This window comes from Pezoporus wallicus, unplaced genomic scaffold, assembly GCF_028554395.1.
Source record: "Pezoporus wallicus isolate ANWC-B61680 ecotype Strahan unplaced genomic scaffold, APGP_CSIRO_Pwel_v1 contig_6382, whole genome shotgun sequence".
In the NCBI taxonomy this organism is placed as follows: domain Eukaryota; kingdom Metazoa; phylum Chordata; class Aves; order Psittaciformes; family Psittacidae; genus Pezoporus; species Pezoporus wallicus.
In genome coordinates this window covers 3,300,413-3,319,835 of record NW_026638015.1, presented here as the reverse complement: position 1 = coordinate 3,319,835, position 19,423 = coordinate 3,300,413, and the positions used below count along the sequence as shown (strand labels likewise).

General features: G+C 40.9%; 2 protein-coding genes across 6 annotated transcripts in view; both read left to right on the top strand.

The window, feature by feature from the left end:
• LOC130598873 (golgin subfamily B member 1-like) overlaps positions 1-1,221 on the top strand; it is a 44,970-nt gene extending 43,749 nt beyond the window's left edge. For all 5 annotated transcript variants that reach the window (XM_057408744.1, XM_057408743.1, XM_057408741.1 and 2 more), the window contains exon 29: positions 514-1,221. In XM_057408744.1, coding sequence (XP_057264727.1) covers positions 514-672 — 159 coding nt within the window. In that variant the 3' untranslated portion in view covers positions 673-1,221. The remainder of the gene's footprint in view (positions 1-513) is intronic.
• A 1,601-nt stretch (positions 1,222-2,822) lies between these two features.
• LOC130598878 (actin, alpha skeletal muscle B-like) lies at positions 2,823-18,815 on the top strand. Its single transcript, XM_057408767.1, has 9 exons — positions 2,823-2,856; positions 4,838-4,999; positions 6,493-6,621; positions 9,834-9,944; positions 12,767-12,851; positions 14,138-14,299; positions 14,788-14,979; positions 16,315-16,496; positions 17,864-18,815. The coding sequence occupies exons 2-9, from the start codon at positions 4,871-4,873 to the stop codon at positions 18,005-18,007; spliced, it is 1,134 nt and encodes a 377-aa protein (XP_057264750.1). The 5' UTR covers positions 2,823-2,856; positions 4,838-4,870; the 3' UTR covers positions 18,008-18,815.
• The last annotated feature ends 608 nt before the right edge of the window (positions 18,816-19,423 follow it).

Sequence of the window (19,423 nt, the reverse complement as noted above, 5' to 3'; positions counted from 1 at the left end):
TGAAGTGCTCTTTTATCCTGTTAGTATCATGGGGATGGATGGGCCATAGAGGCACCCATTCTGAGTCGTAAACTACTACTGAAACTACATCTTACTCTAAAAATGTCTTAAATTTCTTTCTGTTTGAGTTGTGGATGGTGAATCAAATAGAGGCAGCTGTAATCCATGCCATAGAATATATTACATCTGTCCAAATTAAAGCATGAGTAACCATATTTATATTGTACGTGTGGCCATTAAATAAAATGTGTATGCATATAATTATGCATTTTCATCCCTAGTGTGTTTATGTAATTACATAATACACAAATACATTCTATCCGTTCCTCTCCCCTTTTATTAATGCTGTTTTCTTTGGCCTTTAAATCATTTCTGCTTACAGCCTGTGCTGTGGTGCCCATTGCTGCACCAGAGGCAAAAGGTTTAGAGTGGCTCAGAAATCCAAGTTGCAGTGGAGCTTCCTTTCATTTGTATTCATGAATACTTACTGGATGCTTTTCGTTTCCTAACCAGATGAAAGGAGGAGCCCTTTCCATCCGAAGATGGCTTCAAGGGCGAAGTCTTTACTGTTCTAAGCTGCTGACCTCAAGAGCAAAATCCCGCTATTTATTCCTCACGTACCTGGTTACACTACATCTTCTTGTTTTACTGTGCCTCACGGGTGTTCTCTGAATACACTGCATTTTCTTGGGTAACTTACTTCCCTGTAGGTAATGGCGTGCCAATTCAAGATTATAGACTTTTCACATGCTGCTGTTAAGCTATGCACTGGACACAGTTGTATATATTCTTGTTACACTACATGAATCTTGAGCTTCTAAACAGAAATGTGTGTATATCACAGTTGCTCCAAAGTTGACTTGAATCACTCTTTACCAGTGGAATATTATATTTGCTAAGGAGAAAAGATTTCCCTCTGCCCTATAAAGAAACTGCTGCATACAAGTTATTTAATATTGTTTGTGAGTACATAATGATTGATTACTACTGAATGGGTTGTAAATGATATCTTTTCTATATAAATTTTATTTTAAGAGTTAAACTATAAATTTTAAAGGAATATTCAGCTATTACTGTTCACTGGCTTCTTGATTATAACAAGGAGTTTTATAGAGTGCAATAAAGGAAGAACTACTGGATTTTTGATTTAAATTTTTTGTTTGGGTGTTGTTTGGTTTGGGGTTTTATTTTCTGGCTGAAAATAAAAGAATGATGAAGGTTGTTCTGTGGCTGTACAGTTTGTAATGGCTGTGGCAAGGTGTGCAGATATGTGTGTGGTAAGGAAGTAAGCCAATGATTAAAGATCCAGAATTGAAATGACATGAAGAAATGTCTTCAACTTCTTATATTCCTTTGCTGTTGGTTAAAGGTTCAATTTCCCTATTTTTTCTTGTGATTTTTTTCTTTGTTTAAATTCACTCAAACTTGTCTTGGTGGGTTTAGTTACTGCCCGTCTTTGGGGCAGAATTACTCAGCTGCTCAACATGTGAAATTCAGCCTGACATATTTTACATGTTTGGGCTTCAAGGTACAAATGAATAAAGGGTATGTTTTCAACCAAGAGGCTCTAAGAAGCAGGATTTACATTCAGTTGCTGTAGACAGCTAATAGTGTTATGTGTTGCATATTAATACATTCATGTTTTGTTACAGTTTTCCCTGAAACCACACAACTATTTATCTCATTCAAAAAATACCTGATTTGTGAAGACTGTGGCTGCTGGAAGGTGGAAGGTTGCTTTTTAACCCTTGGAGTATTGTTTTCTGGTGCTTCTGCTCTCATCTGTATAAAATGGAGATAAAATCAAAACCACCTGAGTCTAAGGGAGTAGACTCACGAAAGAATAGTAGCCGTTTGGTTTCCAGTTTGGTAGACTAAAATCCTGAAAACCTTGTGGGAAAAGAAAAACCTAATGAGTATGGAAGTGGAAGGATTCCATCAGTTTTACTAATGGGCACATTAGTAATGCTAGTGAAGTGAATTATCTGCTTAAGGTCCAAGGAGTCTTGTGTGTGAGGTCTGAGCAGTCGCATGGCAGGTAAGAAAGAGGGATCTATGTTTGCAGAGTTAACATTTGCCATATTCTATCTAATGTCCTGCATCCTTGTTTTTGTCAGGTGTCATAGGAGATACTGCCAGGCATAGTTAATACTGCAGGTAAATCCTGTGAATCTTATTTTTTTGATGGTTCTTTAATATTAGTCTAGCAAAGTTCTGAATTTCTATATAAGTCCAATCTATTCCAATATAACTGATGTCCTTTTTATTGTAGAGTGGTAATGGCTGCTCTCTTTTGAATGGCTGATTGCTGATTCAGTCCCTGTTTTCAGCCATAGTGTCACCCAAGTCCTGAGATAAGTCAGCTATTTCAGTCTTCGTGCTGCACAAACAAGCACCAGGTACGGTTGAAACATAAGAGTACTGTACATGTGAAGACTTCTCCCTTTCCAGCTTGAAGATGAGTGTTAACAGAACGATAGTGAGCTATTCTTAGCTAATTGTGTTATATCAAAGCAGAATGTTTCCCAGTGAGAACAGTGGACCTACAGATCCTTCTTGTTTTACTCATCCACTGTGAGGGATTTTTGTCTTCAGGGGAGAAAACAACCCTCTGTCATGAGGCAGAGCAAGTTAGGGGGAGTGGGAAAGGATCCAGAGATGTTAGAAATTCTGCCCTAATTTATCCAGGCCTTTGTGCTGTCACTGTGATAAGCACAAGCTGAGGATAAAAGTGTCCAAAAATGGCTTGACACATGTAGATATTCTGTGAACTCCATTCCAGAAGCTAATATAAATGTGATGAAAGGTGAGATCATTCATTTATGAGGAGCTTTTACAGATCATCACCATTTCCTGGGAAAGTATTGCCCTGAGAGTTTTCTCATCTTACAGCTTAGGATTTTAATACTTACTTCACTTAGTCTGGGATCTTTTCAGGATGTACACATTTCTTCCTGGACTTGGATGCTGTTTGCCTCAAGCTTTGAAGGAATTCCAAAGTGTCTTCTGGGGTAAGGTAATTTGGATTTGACAACATGGTTGTAGGGAAACGTACAGACATTCCTTAGAGCTGGAAGGATTGGTAGAGTGTGGTCTCTTTGAGACCTGGAAGAACATTTCAGTGTGTTTGCTGTTATCCTGGGAATACTATTTCTCACCATAGAGGATTAAACATCTTGCTCCTATCCAACCAAGGAGCAGCGCTAAACTCTCAGAGCCTTGTAGCCCTGCTCTGCTTTAAAATTCTCTACTCTTAAATTCTAATATCACATCTGACGTAATGTCTGATATAGTTAAGAACTGATTTTCCTTCTGGTTTACACTGATGGAATCAGAGCCTCCGTGCAGGTCTGAAATGCTGGGTACTGCTGGTAAATGGTTGGTTTATTGCACTTTTAAAAGCCTTTTCCTGTGGGTTTTAGAACAAAATAACAATTCATGGCAATGGGAATCAATGCTCAAAAATACTGGTTGCTAGAATTAGTGGTTAAACAGTCCTATATTAAAGCTGTTAACAAATTAAAGTGATGAAATTGCTGTGCTTCCTTATGTGAAAATCTTCCAGTCACAGGCACATCAACAAGAATTAGAATTATTTTCTTCTTTAAAATAATGTCATGTTTTCAAGTTACACTTCCGTTTCACCTGTAGGTGTTGGGATCAGTCACAGTCTTGCTTTGTAAAGCATATAGGAAAGGACTGAACACCAGGAAGCATTAATTTGGTTGCAGGGCAGACCGTAATGTTGGTGGCTGCTCTGCCACCACTCCTGGCATGCCAGTGCACACAGGGCTTAGGTGAAACTATAATGCCATCAGAAGACAAACACCTTTTTGCATTAACAGCAAGAATGATGCTTCATACATTTTTTTGCATTGTTAAAGACAAGAACTTTGTTGGACAAGTAGTGTTTGTCATTCCTTTCTGAAGTACGTTTCCTTACCAAGTAAAGTTACCAGAGAAGGAAGATCAAAAAGCTTCCCTCTACTCAACTGCCTAAAGAGGCAATGATACAGTCCTTAAAATAACCAAGGAATTTGAAGCAGAAGTCTTGGCGAGATTCAGGCCCTCCCTCAGTGGGAGTTTTGCCATGAATTCCAATGAGTTCGGGACTTCGTCTAATGTGTTGGCCAGCTGCTGAAGTTGAGTTGTTCCTGGGCTGCCTCTTGTCCTCTTTCCTAGAATAACCACTTTGATAAGGTATTTACCACTTACAAATATGGAATAGGTCCTGTAGTGAGCACTTCACATCACAGAGTAGGTGCCATTTAAAAACACACAGCAAATGATTCCCTGAAACTTTCAGTAGGGGTTATTTTTAGTTGGTTGCTTAAGACTGATGATGACCCACAAAGAAAAAGGCAAATTGAAATATGCCACTGTGGTCTCGGAAGTAATAAATGTTTACCATCTAACTGCTAACATTAGAACTGGTAGGTCCATATCATCAATTGATTTTTAACAAATGACATTTCCAGAGGATAATTCAGGCTTGGAAGAGATGCTTAAGTCCAAATAGAGGTGAATGTGTATCCTCTAGCTGAACTTATCCCATGGTCGTGAGGCCAATTAAAAGAGTATCACAGGACCCCTTGAGGCTAAAGGAGAGCTTTCCCTTTTGGAAACAAAACCTGAATGTCATGATTAATTTGTCTGTTGAAGCTGAACTTTGTGTGGACACATAACATGCTTTGCAAGATTAGGGCTTTAGTGTAGCCTTTGCTGTTTAGGCTTATTCTTTTCCCAGACTATTCCTTTTACAGCAGTTTGCTGTCTAAATTATAGAGAGTTGCTTCTGTCCGATTCCCTTCCGTTTGCTTCCCTCCCATCCCTCCAAATCACTGTCTTGCAGCCAAAATTGTGAGACGCTATGTGCGATGATGATGAAACTACTGCACTTGTATGTGACAATGGTTCTGGGCTTTGCAAAGCTGGGTTTGCAGGAGATGATGCCCCCAGAGCTGTATTTCCATCCATCGTTGGAAGGCCTCGACATCAGGTCAGTATCAAAATGAAAGTTTGGGGGGTTGGTTTGGGTTGGTTTGAGGGTTTTTTGGGACTTTAAATGTGGCAGTGAGAAAGCATCAGACTTATTCCCATTGGCGCTTGTAGGAGTTTAGCATGTTAAGAACTGGAGGATTGAGCTGCACATATTTATCACTGTGAGGTTGAATTACTTTATCCTTTGGAAAAGGGGTTCTTCAGCCATAAGGTGTTGGCTAAAGAGGAACACAAGTGTCTTAATGGTATGAAGGTGTCGTATAGGGAAAAAAAGCCCAACTTGTTAGATAAATTAATACTTGCTATATCAATACAAAGGAAAAAGATAAGCAGAATAGTGTTAAGTTCCTTTCCTTACTTTAGTAAGTAAAAGTATGGCCCAATGAACTTCTAAAAAAGGTCTCTAGCACATCACTTGATCAACTCGAACGAGACTAGAAAGGATAAATGTGGCTTTTCTTGACCTTCTTTCTGCTTAGCTGTTTTTGTAATAGATCCTTTATGAATAGAAAATGCAAATTTGTGTTCATTTTATTCATATCTGAGTCAGATTTTAATTTTCTGGGCTACAGAAACCCTTCCCTGAAGTTCTAGGTGGACTTTTGCTGAGCTAAAAGAGCCTGGTTTGACAGGTGTAAAATACTAAGCATTTTGAAGTGCATTTTGAACACCTGTATGAATCACTGCAGTTGAATATCAGTTGTTGAAAACATCCATTATTTAACCTCCCTTTGTTCATTGTCTTTTGGCATGTAACTGTGCACAGTGAAGCTGCTCAGCAGCTGTAATCATGGATAAATAGTAAAAATTAATTCTTTGTTTGCTAACTGATATATAATAAATTACCTCATATGTATTTATATTATTTGGGGCAATCACAATAGGCTTCCTAATGCAAACATGATAAACATTGTAAAACTATTATTTAGTGAGTTTTCTTTTAGAAAATCTGTCTTGCTTTTATAGAAATTAAAGCTTTTTCCCCAAAACATATTTTTGAAAGCTATTTAGCTTCCAGCAAGGGGGGATCTCACTGTTTAAAGGCAAATAATGGAACTGCCTTAAGCAGAAAGTGCAACCTAATATATAAAGGAAATCTAGGGAGATTATCTCTTTTCCCCCTACAATTCCTTCTCTTTATTCCTTTGCACAATGACAAAGAGCCCATCACTTGTGGAGAACCATGAGTGTGGTGCTGGCTGCCGTGCACCTGCATGGGCATTAGTTGCACCAAGTGTGGGGTGCCTTCTTTGGGTTTTGAAGCTGCCTTGCTCTTCCTGCTGGGTTTATAGAGGGAGTTAGTACAGAATAGGTGGTTACTGATCAGTTCACATTTTAGTTCCTTGCATGTTTTGGGGGTACGTGCTGGAACAGCAGCAGCAGGTACAGTGTTTCACATGAAGTTGTAATCTAAAATGATGTTCTGTCTCTAATGTGTGTGAGGTACTGCACTAATAGGATGTTATACTAAAAGGATGTTATACTTTGCAGGGTGTTATGGTTGGAATGGGTCAAAAAGACAGCTATGTAGGGGATGAAGCACAAAGTAAGAGAGGGATCCTGACACTGAAATATCCCATCGAGCATGGAATCATCACTAACTGGGATGACATGGAAAAGGTGGGTGTTAATTTTTAATGTAATGATGGAGGCATCATCTTATCTAAGACAAACCATTTGCTATTAACCTTCTTGCAAACCAAAGGGAAAATCCTTGAAGACTTTCCATCACAGCATAGGTAAAGGGATACAGTATGCTAGTACAGGAGTTGATGAGGTCTTGGTACTTCTTGGGTTACTTTTCATTTAGAGTAAATGCTTATTGCTCATCAGAGTTGACAGTATGTTATAAAAGTATTTTGTGCTTTATACATACTCTTTGCAGTCTTAAAGTACTTACTGAGGCAGAACATTTGACAACGTTAGAAAGTAGTGAAAGTAAAACAAAACCAGGTTGTGATTCAACAGAGGTGAATCAGAGAAATATTCAAGATACATTACTGATGCTGGGAACAAAACCTGGGAAGTGAAGGGGTGATTTTCTCTCCCCAGTGCTTGTCTACATGAAAACATGATGGGTGATGCCCACATCTTGTATTGTGTGTGACATTCTCACTGTCAGTTAAAGAGGGAAAGACGGGTTGGCAGCCAGAGCAAAGACCTCATAGTGAAACGCTCACTTAAGGATGTCCCTGACCAGACAATGAGGTGTGCTCATGGGAGAAGCTGGAGAGCAGGGGTCTGAAGGGCACTCACTCTGCTGAGTATCCCTGGTATCCCTTGTATCCTGGTCTCATCAGGAAGCATCTGAATCTGTATGTAGAAATCCTGTACCTCTTCCTTAGAGACAGGATTGCAGTTCAGTCACTTGTCTCCAGGTGAAATGATATAGGAAGGAAACTCCACAAGCAAATGCTTCCAGTAATGTTTTCCCTATAGAAAATGCCACTGAAAGGAAGATATGGGCTGGTGGTGTTCTGTATTCACACTTGATGTGGTGTATACAATTATAATACATATATATAAAGTCAATTATTGTGTCATATCCATGAACCCAAACAGGTAAGCGCAGAGTGTTCCAGATGAACAGACCAAAGTCCATACAGGAGCAATGGGAGTTCCTCACTTCATATTTGGAAATAAATTGCCCATGTACTCCTCTAGATGGAAGCACAGTATTTGGATTTCATTATTGCTCTGCTTGCTGAGAGAACACCTTGCTCGTTCCTGAAGTCTACCTCATACATCCAGTTATGTTGTTCTTCCTGATAGTTTTTCTGCTGTCTGCATTTAGGAAGAAATTATATTTCCCTGCGGGAAAAAAACACCCTAAAACCATAAATTGGAGGTCACTCTTGTATGTTCTTCCCTTAGTAACTGGTCTCTGTAGCTGGAAATTGCCCTGTAGATAACACATACGTGTATGTGTTCTGTCCCTGGGTAATGCTGGATGCTAGAGCAGACTAAAACCTAGTTATGAAAAGGAATTGGAGATGGTAAAAAAGGTGGCATGTGCTTTCCTGTAGTGCAGACTCGTGGCTAGGTTGATTGGGTTTAGGGTGTAATGGGGTGGAGGCTTCAGGCAGTGCTGTAATTCAGATAGTGGTCAGATACTATGTGGGGTTTTGTAGTGTGAATTCTCTTTGTCACTTAAATGGATGAAGGAACTGCTTATGAAAGCGGGTCCCTACTAAAAGCAGAATGATGTAGGAACAAGAGAATTACTGGGTAACGTGCCAAAAATGGGACAAAAGTATAATAATGCAGTGGCCAACCATCCTGTGTTACAAAAAGGGGGGTCACCAAAGGATTAGGATGAGTGTGTGTGTGAGAGAGAGAGAAATCCAGAGCGAGGATGCTGCGGGACACGCAGACGTCCGTGTGAATGGAGGAGGAGACCATGCAGGCGATGAAATGAAGCATTCTTCTGTGCTTCAATTCACAATATTCAAATTGGGACTGCTCTGTTTTCCACTGGATAATAATACAGGGCATTGTACATCACTGTTCATTTGTTCACAGCAGCTGAGCTGACAACGTATGGGAGGGAAAACGTTGGGATGGAGCATTTTATGGCTCTGGTGACTATGTAAATGTTTAATATAAATGTTGGAATAATTCTTCCTCAGTGATTTCTCTTTGCTGTTGTGCTTGCTGCTTGCATTTAATTCTCATGAGTTATAAAATCCAACACCTAACTGTTTTTGTTCCTTATGGAATATCATTATCCATTAATGTGATGGTTATTAGGTCAAATCTAATGGGCTGTACAGTGCCTAATTGTGCCTGGTTTTGAGGAGGAGCCTGCAAACTGCCTGAGGTTTAGGCAGGGCCCTGCTTTATGAGTCCAGGTTGTTCCTCACAGCTGCAGCAGAGGGCTGATGATTTTCTTAATAAGTAATTCCAGCCCTGGACAGCTGTTGGTTTTATAGGTTCTTCAAATTTAGAGATCTTTTTTCCACTCAAGTTCATTTTGAAGCATAATAATGCTTGTTTCTAGGACATTAATCTAATAAATGTATCCGTAAACTATCCGGATGGTGATGGTTTTTGCTCAGAAGTAAGCTTATTGGGTCAGGCAAAGCTGAGCTAAAAAGAGGGAAAAAAAGAAATAAGGGTTAAGAAAGAATTAAATGAGTAGATAAGAAATATTTCATCCTGTTACTAAACACTCTGAGCTGGCATCAAGAAAAAAGTCCCTTCAGTTCCTCACAACCATGGTCCTCAGACAATGAGGGCCAGCATCATTTGATACAGGTAGTGCCTTCTAAAATGGAAAGCATACTGTAGTACTTTACAGACTGTGACTAAGAGATTCAGCTACTCTATAGTAAGTGAGAGCTTGATTCAGGTTTTACTGGATGAAATATCTGTGGCATAAGGGGCCTTTTGCTTTGGAAAGAATTAGATTTCTAAAGACCATTTTGGTAACAGCTTGCAGCTGCATCAGTCTCCGAGCAGCTTGAAGTGGAGAAGCCTTTCCAGGTCTAACAGTTCAGAGGCCAGCTCAGCTTCTGTATCAGAGCAGTGCGGGTGGGAACTAACCACTGCTCCTGCTTCGAGGGGATGAGGTGTGCTCTGTTTAGGGACTCTAACTGGAAGGGCTCCATTGTGTAGGTTATATTCTGTTACATACTATAGAAACCAAGTGGGCTTGGTTCTAAACCAGTTGCATTTGGCAGATTCACTCTTAATATGCTAACTATTTTAATATGTCTGTAAAAAAAAAACAACAGTAATTACTCAGCCTCTATTTGAAAAGCTTTCTGGGTAGTTTCTGTGGATGTAAGAAATGATTGTCAGAACTTTTCTAAAGTGATTTTCCATTGTAGATTTGGCATCATTCTTTCTACAATGAACTCCGGGTTGCACCAGAGGAACACCCCATCCTGCTGACTGAGGCCCCTTTGAATCCAAAGGCCAACCGTGAAAAAATGACTCAGGTAATCATCTGAATCAGAGGATCCCAGAATGGTTTGGGTTGGAAAGGGTCTTAAGATCATCCAGTTCCAACCCCCTACCATGGGCAGGGACACCTTCCACTAGACCAGGTTGCTCAAGGCCCTGTCCAGTGCCTTCTTAAACACTGCCAGGGATGGGGCATTCACAACATGCGGTGCCACAGACCATTGTTGCATGGCAGCACATAAAGATAGAAATAGTCCTGAGTGTTCAGCTTCTTATGGGAGATAATCCCTTATGGTTAGTGGGGGTTAGAACACAGACTTAAGCCATGATGAGAAACAAGAGTTTGCTGCTCACACAATATCAGATTTCCAGATGGCCCTAAAATGGTTTGTACTTGTGTGTGGCAGTGATATATAAGCAACTTACCTCTTAAAACTTGAAGTAATTCTTTTTGTTCACCAGACTGCGTGTGTTCAGTTCTGGAAGTGGGGAAGCTGGAGGCAAAGGTGGCTTCTGATGCCGAGTTTCAGTGTGAGATAACCCAGGAGTCATGTAATTTGTTTTGAAGGAGTGATGAGTCATCGGTGTATTTAAAAGTGAGGTTTGCAAGTGCTGTAACACAGGTTGTGCACCAGCTGAATCACACTTCTCTGTGAGGTTTGGATCAATGACGCCTTTCATGTGCCTACCTCAGGCCACCAGGAGTGCTCAACCTTTAGTAGCTCAACTCCTCAGCTCATTCTGTCCCAGCTCCTGCTTTCTACCCTGAAGACTGTCACTTTATCAACACTTCTGCATCACACAGGATGCTAGTTATTGTATCAGAAATGTGCTTTTTGGGGGAAGATTTGAATAAAGAGGTTTGGAGTCCATCATGCAGATGACTTTGTGAAGCTCCCCACTGGAGCACCCTTTCAGGTTCAGGGGGAAAGCAATCAAAACCTGGAATGTTTGTGCTGGCTTGGGAAAATGAGTTGTCTGAAGCATTCAAGCTTAAATGATGCTTTGCAAAACATTTCTGTCTGTGGCATATTCAGTCTCATTTAGCAAACCTGGATCAGAACCAGAAGTCAACCTCTGAAATTTCTGTATTTTCAAGCAGCCTTCTGGCCAAATATCCACATTATAAATTCAGGAGTAACTAGAAGTAAATGTGATTTAAATGCAGATATAGGTATAAAATCACCTGGGAAAATCAGATGTGGCTCTGCACTTCCCTTTGTGCCAGCTTTTGGCATATATATCTTAGGAAGATTATGCATCAATTTAGCAACAGTGTAAATAAACTGGTTAAGTAGTGAGCTTGACAGCACTGGGAGATAATACAATTGGGAGATAATAAACAATAGACCATAAGAAAAGCCTAGTTTATAGCAAGCAGAAAGTGTGGTTCATACAGTAGCCGTGTCTATGACTATTTTTCTGTCATTATACTGCGATGATAAATCCTGTTTTCAAGATTGTTTAAAGGCTTATTGTTTATTCTTGATTGCATTAAATTAATTACATTAGCTATGAAATACCAGTAATTTGTGTATTGTTTAATTGAAAGCATACTTTTCATTAAAAGTAGATTTCCTTGGCAAAGGGATTAGATTATGAAATCCAGAGTTTTAACCCCCTGATGTCAGTGGCTCTGATAGGTACAATGGTGATGGTGGAGTCACCATTCCTGGAGATATTAAAAGATGTGCAGACGTGGTGCTTATGGGTATGGATTAGTGGTGGACTTGGCAGTGTTAGGTTTATAGTTGGACTTGGCCTTAAGGGTCCCTGCTAACCTAAATGATTCTGTACTCACAGCAGCACCACTAGTGATGGGGTAGCCCTGCCCTGGGTAGGTGGCATTGGTTTAAGAAAGGATACAGTGCCTGGCGTTGTCCAGAGTGTGTTAGTTCAGTGTGTGCCCTTAAGGGGTTCCTTTAGCAAAGCCCCAGTGGAATTCCAACTGGAAACAAATGTTATTCCATCTGCTCAGATAAAATTGCAGTTTATCTGACACAGGAGATGGAAAGAACTGAAGCTTGTTAGAGTACAGGAGGTGGGGGATGAGACAAGAGAATATGCCCAAGGACACCGTATAGAGAAAAGAAACTGTTGTGTTTGCCGAGGGGGCAGAATGAGATGTAATGGGTTCAAACTATGCCAAGTTAGGTTCTACACCAGGAGAATCCTGCTAGTAGTAAGTATAGTGTGTTGCTAGATTGTATTGTAGTGATAGGACAAGGGATAATGGCTTCAACCTGCCAGAGGGGAGACTGAGATGAGCTCTTAGGCAGAAGCTCTTCCCTGTGAGGGTGCTGAGGCGCTGGCAGAGGGTGCCCAGAGAAGCTGTGGCTGCCCCATCCCTGGCAATGTTCAAGGCCAGGCTGGACACGGGCTTGGAGCAAGCTGCTCTAGTGGAAGGTGTCCCTGCCCATGACAGGGGGGTGGAACTGGATGATCTTAAGGTCCTTTCTAACCCAAACCATTCTGTGGTTTGTTTGCCAGAGGAATCTGTGGATGCTCCAGCTGAGGAATTTCTGAGACAGAACCAAAGCTGTGTCAGAATGGCAAATTCTTCCTTGAGATGGGAACAGAAGGATTATTCCTCATGACTCCTTCAGCTGGGTCTTCCACGTGTTTCTTAATATGTGTGTATAAATTATATATCAACCTTAGGTTGCTGCATTGTTGCAGTCCTGCCATCAGGGTTATCCCAAAGTGTCATCGTCAGTTCTTCTAATGAAATCCTAAAGGAAACATAGTGTGCTGTGGAGTAGTAACTGGCAGTATTCATTCAAAAAAGAATAGATTTACTGTCTCTTCAGATACTCTTAAGTGCACATCCTAAAGGTTTTAATATTCTTCCTTCCAGATCATGTTTGAGACGTTCAATGTGCCAGCCATGTACGTAGCAATTCAGGCAGTGCTGTCTCTGTATGCATCTGGAAGAACAACTGGTGAGTCGTTCTGGGAGTTGTATTTTCCTCCTGTCCTTCTCCTGTGGATGTATATCTTGTGGATATATGTTGATTATGATGCACCAGCTGTGTTTTAAGAAGCACTGATAGCCCTGTGGAGACTGAATGCTTCCCACCATGCTGTGCAAGTGCTTCTTTGTTGTTTTCAACTTTGTGACAGGTAAGGGTATAGATTTATGGATTTCTGCTTCAAAAGCTCAACTGGCTACAGCTCAACTGTATGAACAGATGAAGGATGGTCTGGTTTGATGCTGCCCTTAATTGCACAGCATGGAGATGAGGCTGTATCGTAACTAGATGGTTCCAATCCCGTGGTTCCTTCTTTCTTTAGACCTGCCTCCATTGTTAAGCTGCATTCCCAACAGGAAAGAAAAAACAACCCTTCAGTAGCCAGATGAAAATACTTTATTTAAATGTTGAATTTCTATCACATAATGATGTCTGCTGTTAAGCGACCATTTGAATTAGCATGGAGGTGTTTTCTTATTGCCATTTAGAGTCTGATCAAGCATTAAGACAATAAATTCTTAGCAACCCTTGAGTCTTCATATACTTTGAAAACAATTAAACTACCATCTGTCTTTGTAGCCTGATGCCACAATATGATTTTGTATATGACAGGAGTTGTGAGTGTCATAAATACTGGCTTTCTGCATAAAATTTGACTATTTGTATGCATGTTTGGGATCAGAAATGCCTTATTCATTGTGAGTGGAAAACATGGACTTCATTTCCTAGCCAAGAATAACATGGGCTGTGCACAGATAAACCATTGGTGCATTTTCCCTAATGGGGTGGTTTATTTTAATGGCAGATTCCAATTTTTAGCCTTATAGAGAGGTTTTTATTTACAGTTTGTACATTATTTCATGTCTGTAAAGCGCTGAGGGCGGTCTGAAATGAAAGCCTCTGCATACATGGAGGATCATTATTGCTGGTGTCTGTTCAGCAGGAACAACACAATCAATTTGCTGAACGTTACATGTCTTTTTTTCCCCAAGCTGCTTACTTTGTGCTAATGACTTTGTCTCTTGCAAGCAGCTCTTTAGTTATAGAAATGACAGAAACAATCATCATGCGAGCATCTTCGTCGTTGCATGTTTCAGTTGACAATATGGAGTATGTCCCTGCCCATGGCAGGGGGGTTGGAACTGGATGAGCTTAAAGTCTCTTCCAACCCAAAGCATTCCGTGGTTCTATGATTCTATGTGGAGACCCTGTATCCGTGGAAAATAACCAGCTTCTCCTTTACTTTCACTTCCTAGGAATAGTTCTGGATTCTGGGGATGGCGTCACACACAACGTGCCTATCTATGAGGGCTATGCCTTGCCTCACGCCATCATGAGGCTCGATCTTGCAGGCAGAGACCTCACTGACTATCTCATGAAGATTCTCACTGAGAGAGGCTACTCCTTTGTCACCACTGGTAATGAGCTATGCTTTGGATGCCCTTTGCTTATGTTTGTTCTATTAGTTGTCTTCGTATGAAGGAAGCGTGTGCGAGGCAAGATGCTTCAAAATGACTTTGGCTTTCAGCATGGGTGTTGAGCATCAAGGATGAGGATGCCACCTCATTAGGAAATCCTGTGTCACTGACAAATATAATCGGTTGTTGTGTCTGATCAGATCTCTTCCACAAACAAAGGAACAAAGTGAGTAGCTGGTAATGGATAAACCTCAAGGTTTTGCGACATAAACACGTAAATATTAATCTTTACAGCGTTCTGTAGCACAATACATCTCTTTTTTTCGCTGATGAGTGGTGCAAAGGGAAAGTGATGTTGTTGAGACAACAGAGAGGTGAGAATCCAATTAACTGTGTGACCATCATGAACTCAGGGAAATGTGCATGAGTAAATCTGTATCCTATCTATCACACTGTAGGCTGATTAAAACCTTGTTGCCTGTCTGCAGCGGAACGGGAGATTGCGAGAGATGTCAAGGAGAAGCTCTGTTATGTGGCACTGGATTTTGAGAATGAAATGGCGACTGCAGCTTCCTCCTCCTCTCTTGAGAAGAGCTATGAGCTTCCTGATGGACAAGTCATCACCATTGGGAATGAACGGTTCCGGTGCCCGGAAACTCTCTTCCAGCCATCCTTCATAGGTGGGACAGGACTGCTCTTTCTAGGGACTTGGCAGAGAATGAAAAGAAGGATGTCTTAGGAAGTACAGACAACCTTCAGCTGGAGGAATCGAGGTGTTTATTCTGAGATGTCCTTAGAAACATGCAGCTTCTGTTGACTTAATCAGTTCTTTGGAAGCTATGGACACTGCTGCTTAGAAATACCTGAATTGGATTGTTTCAGTCTCTTATAAATGCAGTGGAGTTTCTAAGATGATGTTTTAGAGCACTGTCAGATCATGCTTTTTATCTAGACTGGCTGGTACATAACTGCACAGTGCCGTTATGGGGGTTTTAATCGAGGTACTGCTTCCATTTAGTGTTATATTAATCTGTAATTGAATTACAGAAAATCAGATCATACATCATTCTCCAGTAGTTTTATCTTTAGTGTTAAAATTCCTATTCTCTCCAGTGGATGACTGACACCTTACGTGGGAACTCATGGGAGTTCTGTAGGAACTCATGCTGCCCTCACAAATTTCCCACTTCCCACTTAAATTCCTCTCACAAGGACTGTGCGAAATGGCTGCAGGCAGTTTGGCATGATTTCCATCACACTGAATGGTGAAGCTACGTTTGTGTGTAGAAAGGAAACTATTCAAGCGTTAATATAGCTCCAAGTTCTGTATTTGAGCATCAGCAGGAGAAATTCTCTGTAGCAGATGGAGGGATTTGGCTGTGAGAAGTGTATCAGAGATGAGTTAGGCTTCAACAATGGTCACAATCAGAAACGCAGCGATGGAAATCAGGATTTCCTGGATCACAGATCTGGCCAAAATGTGTGTGTGAACCTAGTTAAAAGGTCTGATTCTTCCAACTGTTTTCCCAGGACTGTATCTGGTCTGTTCCTTTCTTTAGGAGAAAGTAGTACCAGAAGTTAGCTTTGCTGTACTGGCATTCAAATTCAACTACACGTCAAAAGCAAGGTAGCTCACTGAGACGCCAAGTGGGCTTCTGTTGCCAGCTAACAGCATCAGAAATCATTATAAAAATGGCAAACTATTGCAGTAATGCCTTATTTTAAATGTTTTCTTAAATGTTAAATCATTTTTTTTACTTGAGGAAGTAGCAAAGCCAGTATGAAATCAGAACAAGGATCTTCCTTCCCCTCAAGTGTATTTTGCTTGGATAATTACTATGCTGAGATTACAAAGGTGAGGAGGATGTCTTGTCTTTGTCCTTCCTCTCCTAAGCATCGTGTAACTGGAGCTTTCTAAAGGGAGACAGCTTGGACTAGGGAGCCTTCCTCTCATTTTAACAGTGAGAAGCAAGGGGACGAAGAGAAATAACGTGTTAAAACTTCTTTCCACTCAGGGATGGAATCTGCAGGTATCCATGAAGCCACTTACAGCAGTATTATGAAGTGTGACATCGACATCCGTAAGGATCTCTATGCTAATAATGTCCTCTCTGGAGGAACCACGATGTATCCTGGGATTGGTGATCGGATGCAGAAAGAGGTTACAGCTTTGGCTCCAAGCACCATGAAGATTAAGGTAATTTCGAACACCTGCACTTAAAACCCAAGCCTTTGGTGAAAAGTTAGGTCTTAAAAACAAATCAAAATGTCCTTAAGAGAATGTCCAGGTCTTGCATCCCAAGTCCTGATGTTAAGAGAGCCTCAGGCAACCTGCTTACTTAATGCCTCTTTTCTTCCTATCAGCCAAAGTAGAATTCAAAGAGGGATTTGAGAGGTACTGGAATAAAGCCATGGGAGTTGATGCAGTCACTTTGAGACAATGTGAAACAATACAGAACTGTTCTTTCCTAAAGAGGAGAAAGAGTCATAGAATCATAGAATCAAATAGTTCGGAAAAGACCTTTAAGATCATCAAGTCCAACCTTTAGAGTCCCATGCGATTCCTAGTGAAATAGAGCTATGAGGGAGTAAAGGGCTACTTGAAAGACTCCACAGAACAGTAAGAGAGGTAGGGATGAACCTACAGAAGATGGAGCTGTAGACACTAAAGGAGGCATGAGCAATGCAAGAAGATATTGGGAATATTATAAGCTTTGAGGCTTAGTGATCAGTGAAAGTCATTAGTGATAAAGGGGGAAGAATGAATCCAAAATCCAAGCAGCATGCAAAGTCTGCACTTTGTTAGCTGCTTGAAAGGACCTTCTCAGCTTGGACTCAAGATGCTGTATAGTGAAAGAGAGTCATAGAATCACAGAACGGTTTGGGTTAGAAAGGACCTTAAGATCACCCAGTTATAACCCCTGACATGGGCAGGGAAAGAGACCCTTTTTTAACAGGCAGCAGCCAGCATGTTGAATGAGCATGGCAGGGAGTGGCAGGAATGGAAATAGGATGCAGGAGCAGGGATGCATCCAGTGTGGTTTAGAAGTTCAGTGGCTCAGGGGAGAATCAGATTAGCAGGGGGTCTTTTAGCTCTATAAGCAGTGCTCAGCTGGATGCACAATGCCATGTCTCAGTGTTTTGTGGGGTTTTTTTTTCCTTTACATTGAAGAGTTCCTTTATCCTTAAAAAAAACAAAAGAAATGCTCAGGCCATTCTCTTGTGTTGTTCCAGTGGTCTTTAATTGCAGTCAAATTAGGTTAATGTTTCAAAGCTTTCATATATGTTTATAAGTTTTGGTAGCTGTTTTATGGGCTATCTGCAGAGATCTCATGTGCTGCTCTATTTGTCTGCTCATAGTAATGTTATAGTGGCTTTCTCAGTTTGAGGTGGAAGACAAAATATGGCAGCCTTTCTGCCTCTTAGGTGGTTTACTTCCCTGTTGTGCTCCATTGAGTTGTGCTTCCCTGAGGAAAAGACTCTAACCTACTTATTTCACCCAGAGAGACGTTTACTGTGTTACCTGCTTGTCACTGTTTACAACAGATTGCACTTCTCTTGTAGATGATTGCACCACCCGAACGGAAATACTCTGTGTGGATTGGGGGTTCAATACTGGCATCCCTGTCCACTTTTCAGCAAATGTGGATCAGCAAAGAAGAATATGAGGAAGCTGGTCCCTCTATTGTCCACCGCAAGTGCTTTTGAGGCCTTCCATCATGTACTGTCAGTGATAAGTAGTGCTGTTTCTCTACACATCACCTCTGAGGGTGGGTTGGCTTTCTTCCACATGGTAAAGAACCACACTGTATGGGTGTCATATGAATTACCAAATTATTTCTGATATTTGATGCTAAAGTGAGACTAACACTTCCGTGGTGGGTGTTTTCCAAGATCAGTAACAGCAGTTATCCTGTACATTTGTATAGACCTCCCTTTCCCCCACATTTGCCACTGTTTCGCTGCCATCCAGGAGGTGACACACGCTGCTGCTGTGTGTTAGTCTCTGCTATCAGTGGTAAGTCTGAAGTATGTCCTTAAGTGATTCATCAAACTCAAGCATAATGCAGGATGTAGGTACTGGAGAGGGCTGTTTATATGCAGTTAATGCTGTTTGTATACACAGGATTCCTCTAAGGGGGTTTATCTTACTGAGGACACAGAGGATTTATGTGGGTACCAGTGTGCACATGGGTGACAGTATGGATGTCTCCCTGGTATCCTGCAGTTGTTAGGCTGGAGACTTTTGTCTCCCTGTGACCACCACTCCCCACCAGTAAGGAGCTTCAACAAGCTTCAGTACTTCTGAATATACATGTAACAAGTGATTTATTGGATGTATTATTGCTTTCTTCATCCCTCTTCCTAAGCAGTCAACTGATGTTTCATTTACTTGTGCTGTAGATGTGCTATGCTGAGCTAAGCTAATGATTACAGAGTAAATAATAACCTTTGGAATGTGTTATTGAAACACCCTGGGTTTAATGGATCAATAAAAGCGTAGCTGTCCGTGGAAGGCTGCTGTGGCTTACATTAATTTCATAGTGACTAGTTTAACTATTAAAATAATAATTAGGAGGTTATGTTTTAATTTTATTATGGGAAAGGTTTCACTGCCTCCGAGTTTTCCAGCTAAACAATTCCAAAATGAGAACAGAATTGTTCCTCGGTGTCTATTATAAGAAATAATCTTCCTGGATGATAAATTTTCATAATGCTCTGTATGGAAATGAGAGTCAGCTCTGAAGATTTTTCTCTTTCTCATACCAGGCACTTGTGTTCCTTATGATTCTGGATGCTGTTGGCTTTGCAATGAGGTGATGTCAGGCTTGATGTGCATTTCCTGATTTAAATGAAACCTGTCAGGATGCTGCCAGTAAACACAATATCCTCTTTCAAAGATGGGGAAAAGATAAGAGTTGGGTTTATGGACTTCTGACAATGCATCTAGGGAGATGTTTTAAAGAATCTTCTTACTACTGCGAGTTCCAGCTCAGGGTGATCTCATTTCCTTATCCAAATGATTTCTTCATGGTAAAAGAAAAGACCTGTAAGGGAAGGGTTTTTCCAAGGTCTGTTGTGGCCAGCACTACCGTATAATTAAAAAGAAATGGATCTTGCCTT

Coding starts and splice junctions, on each gene's coding strand:
- LOC130598878 (XM_057408767.1), top strand. CDS start 4,871: ATGTGCGATGATGATGAAACTACTGCACTTGTATGTGACAATGGTTCT. Junction 14,980..16,314: donor CTTCCAGCCATCCTTCATAG/GTGGGACAGGAC, acceptor CTTTCCACTCAG/GGATGGAATCTGCAGGTATC. Junction 16,497..17,863: donor CAAGCACCATGAAGATTAAG/GTAATTTCGAAC, acceptor CTTCTCTTGTAG/ATGATTGCACCACCCGAACG.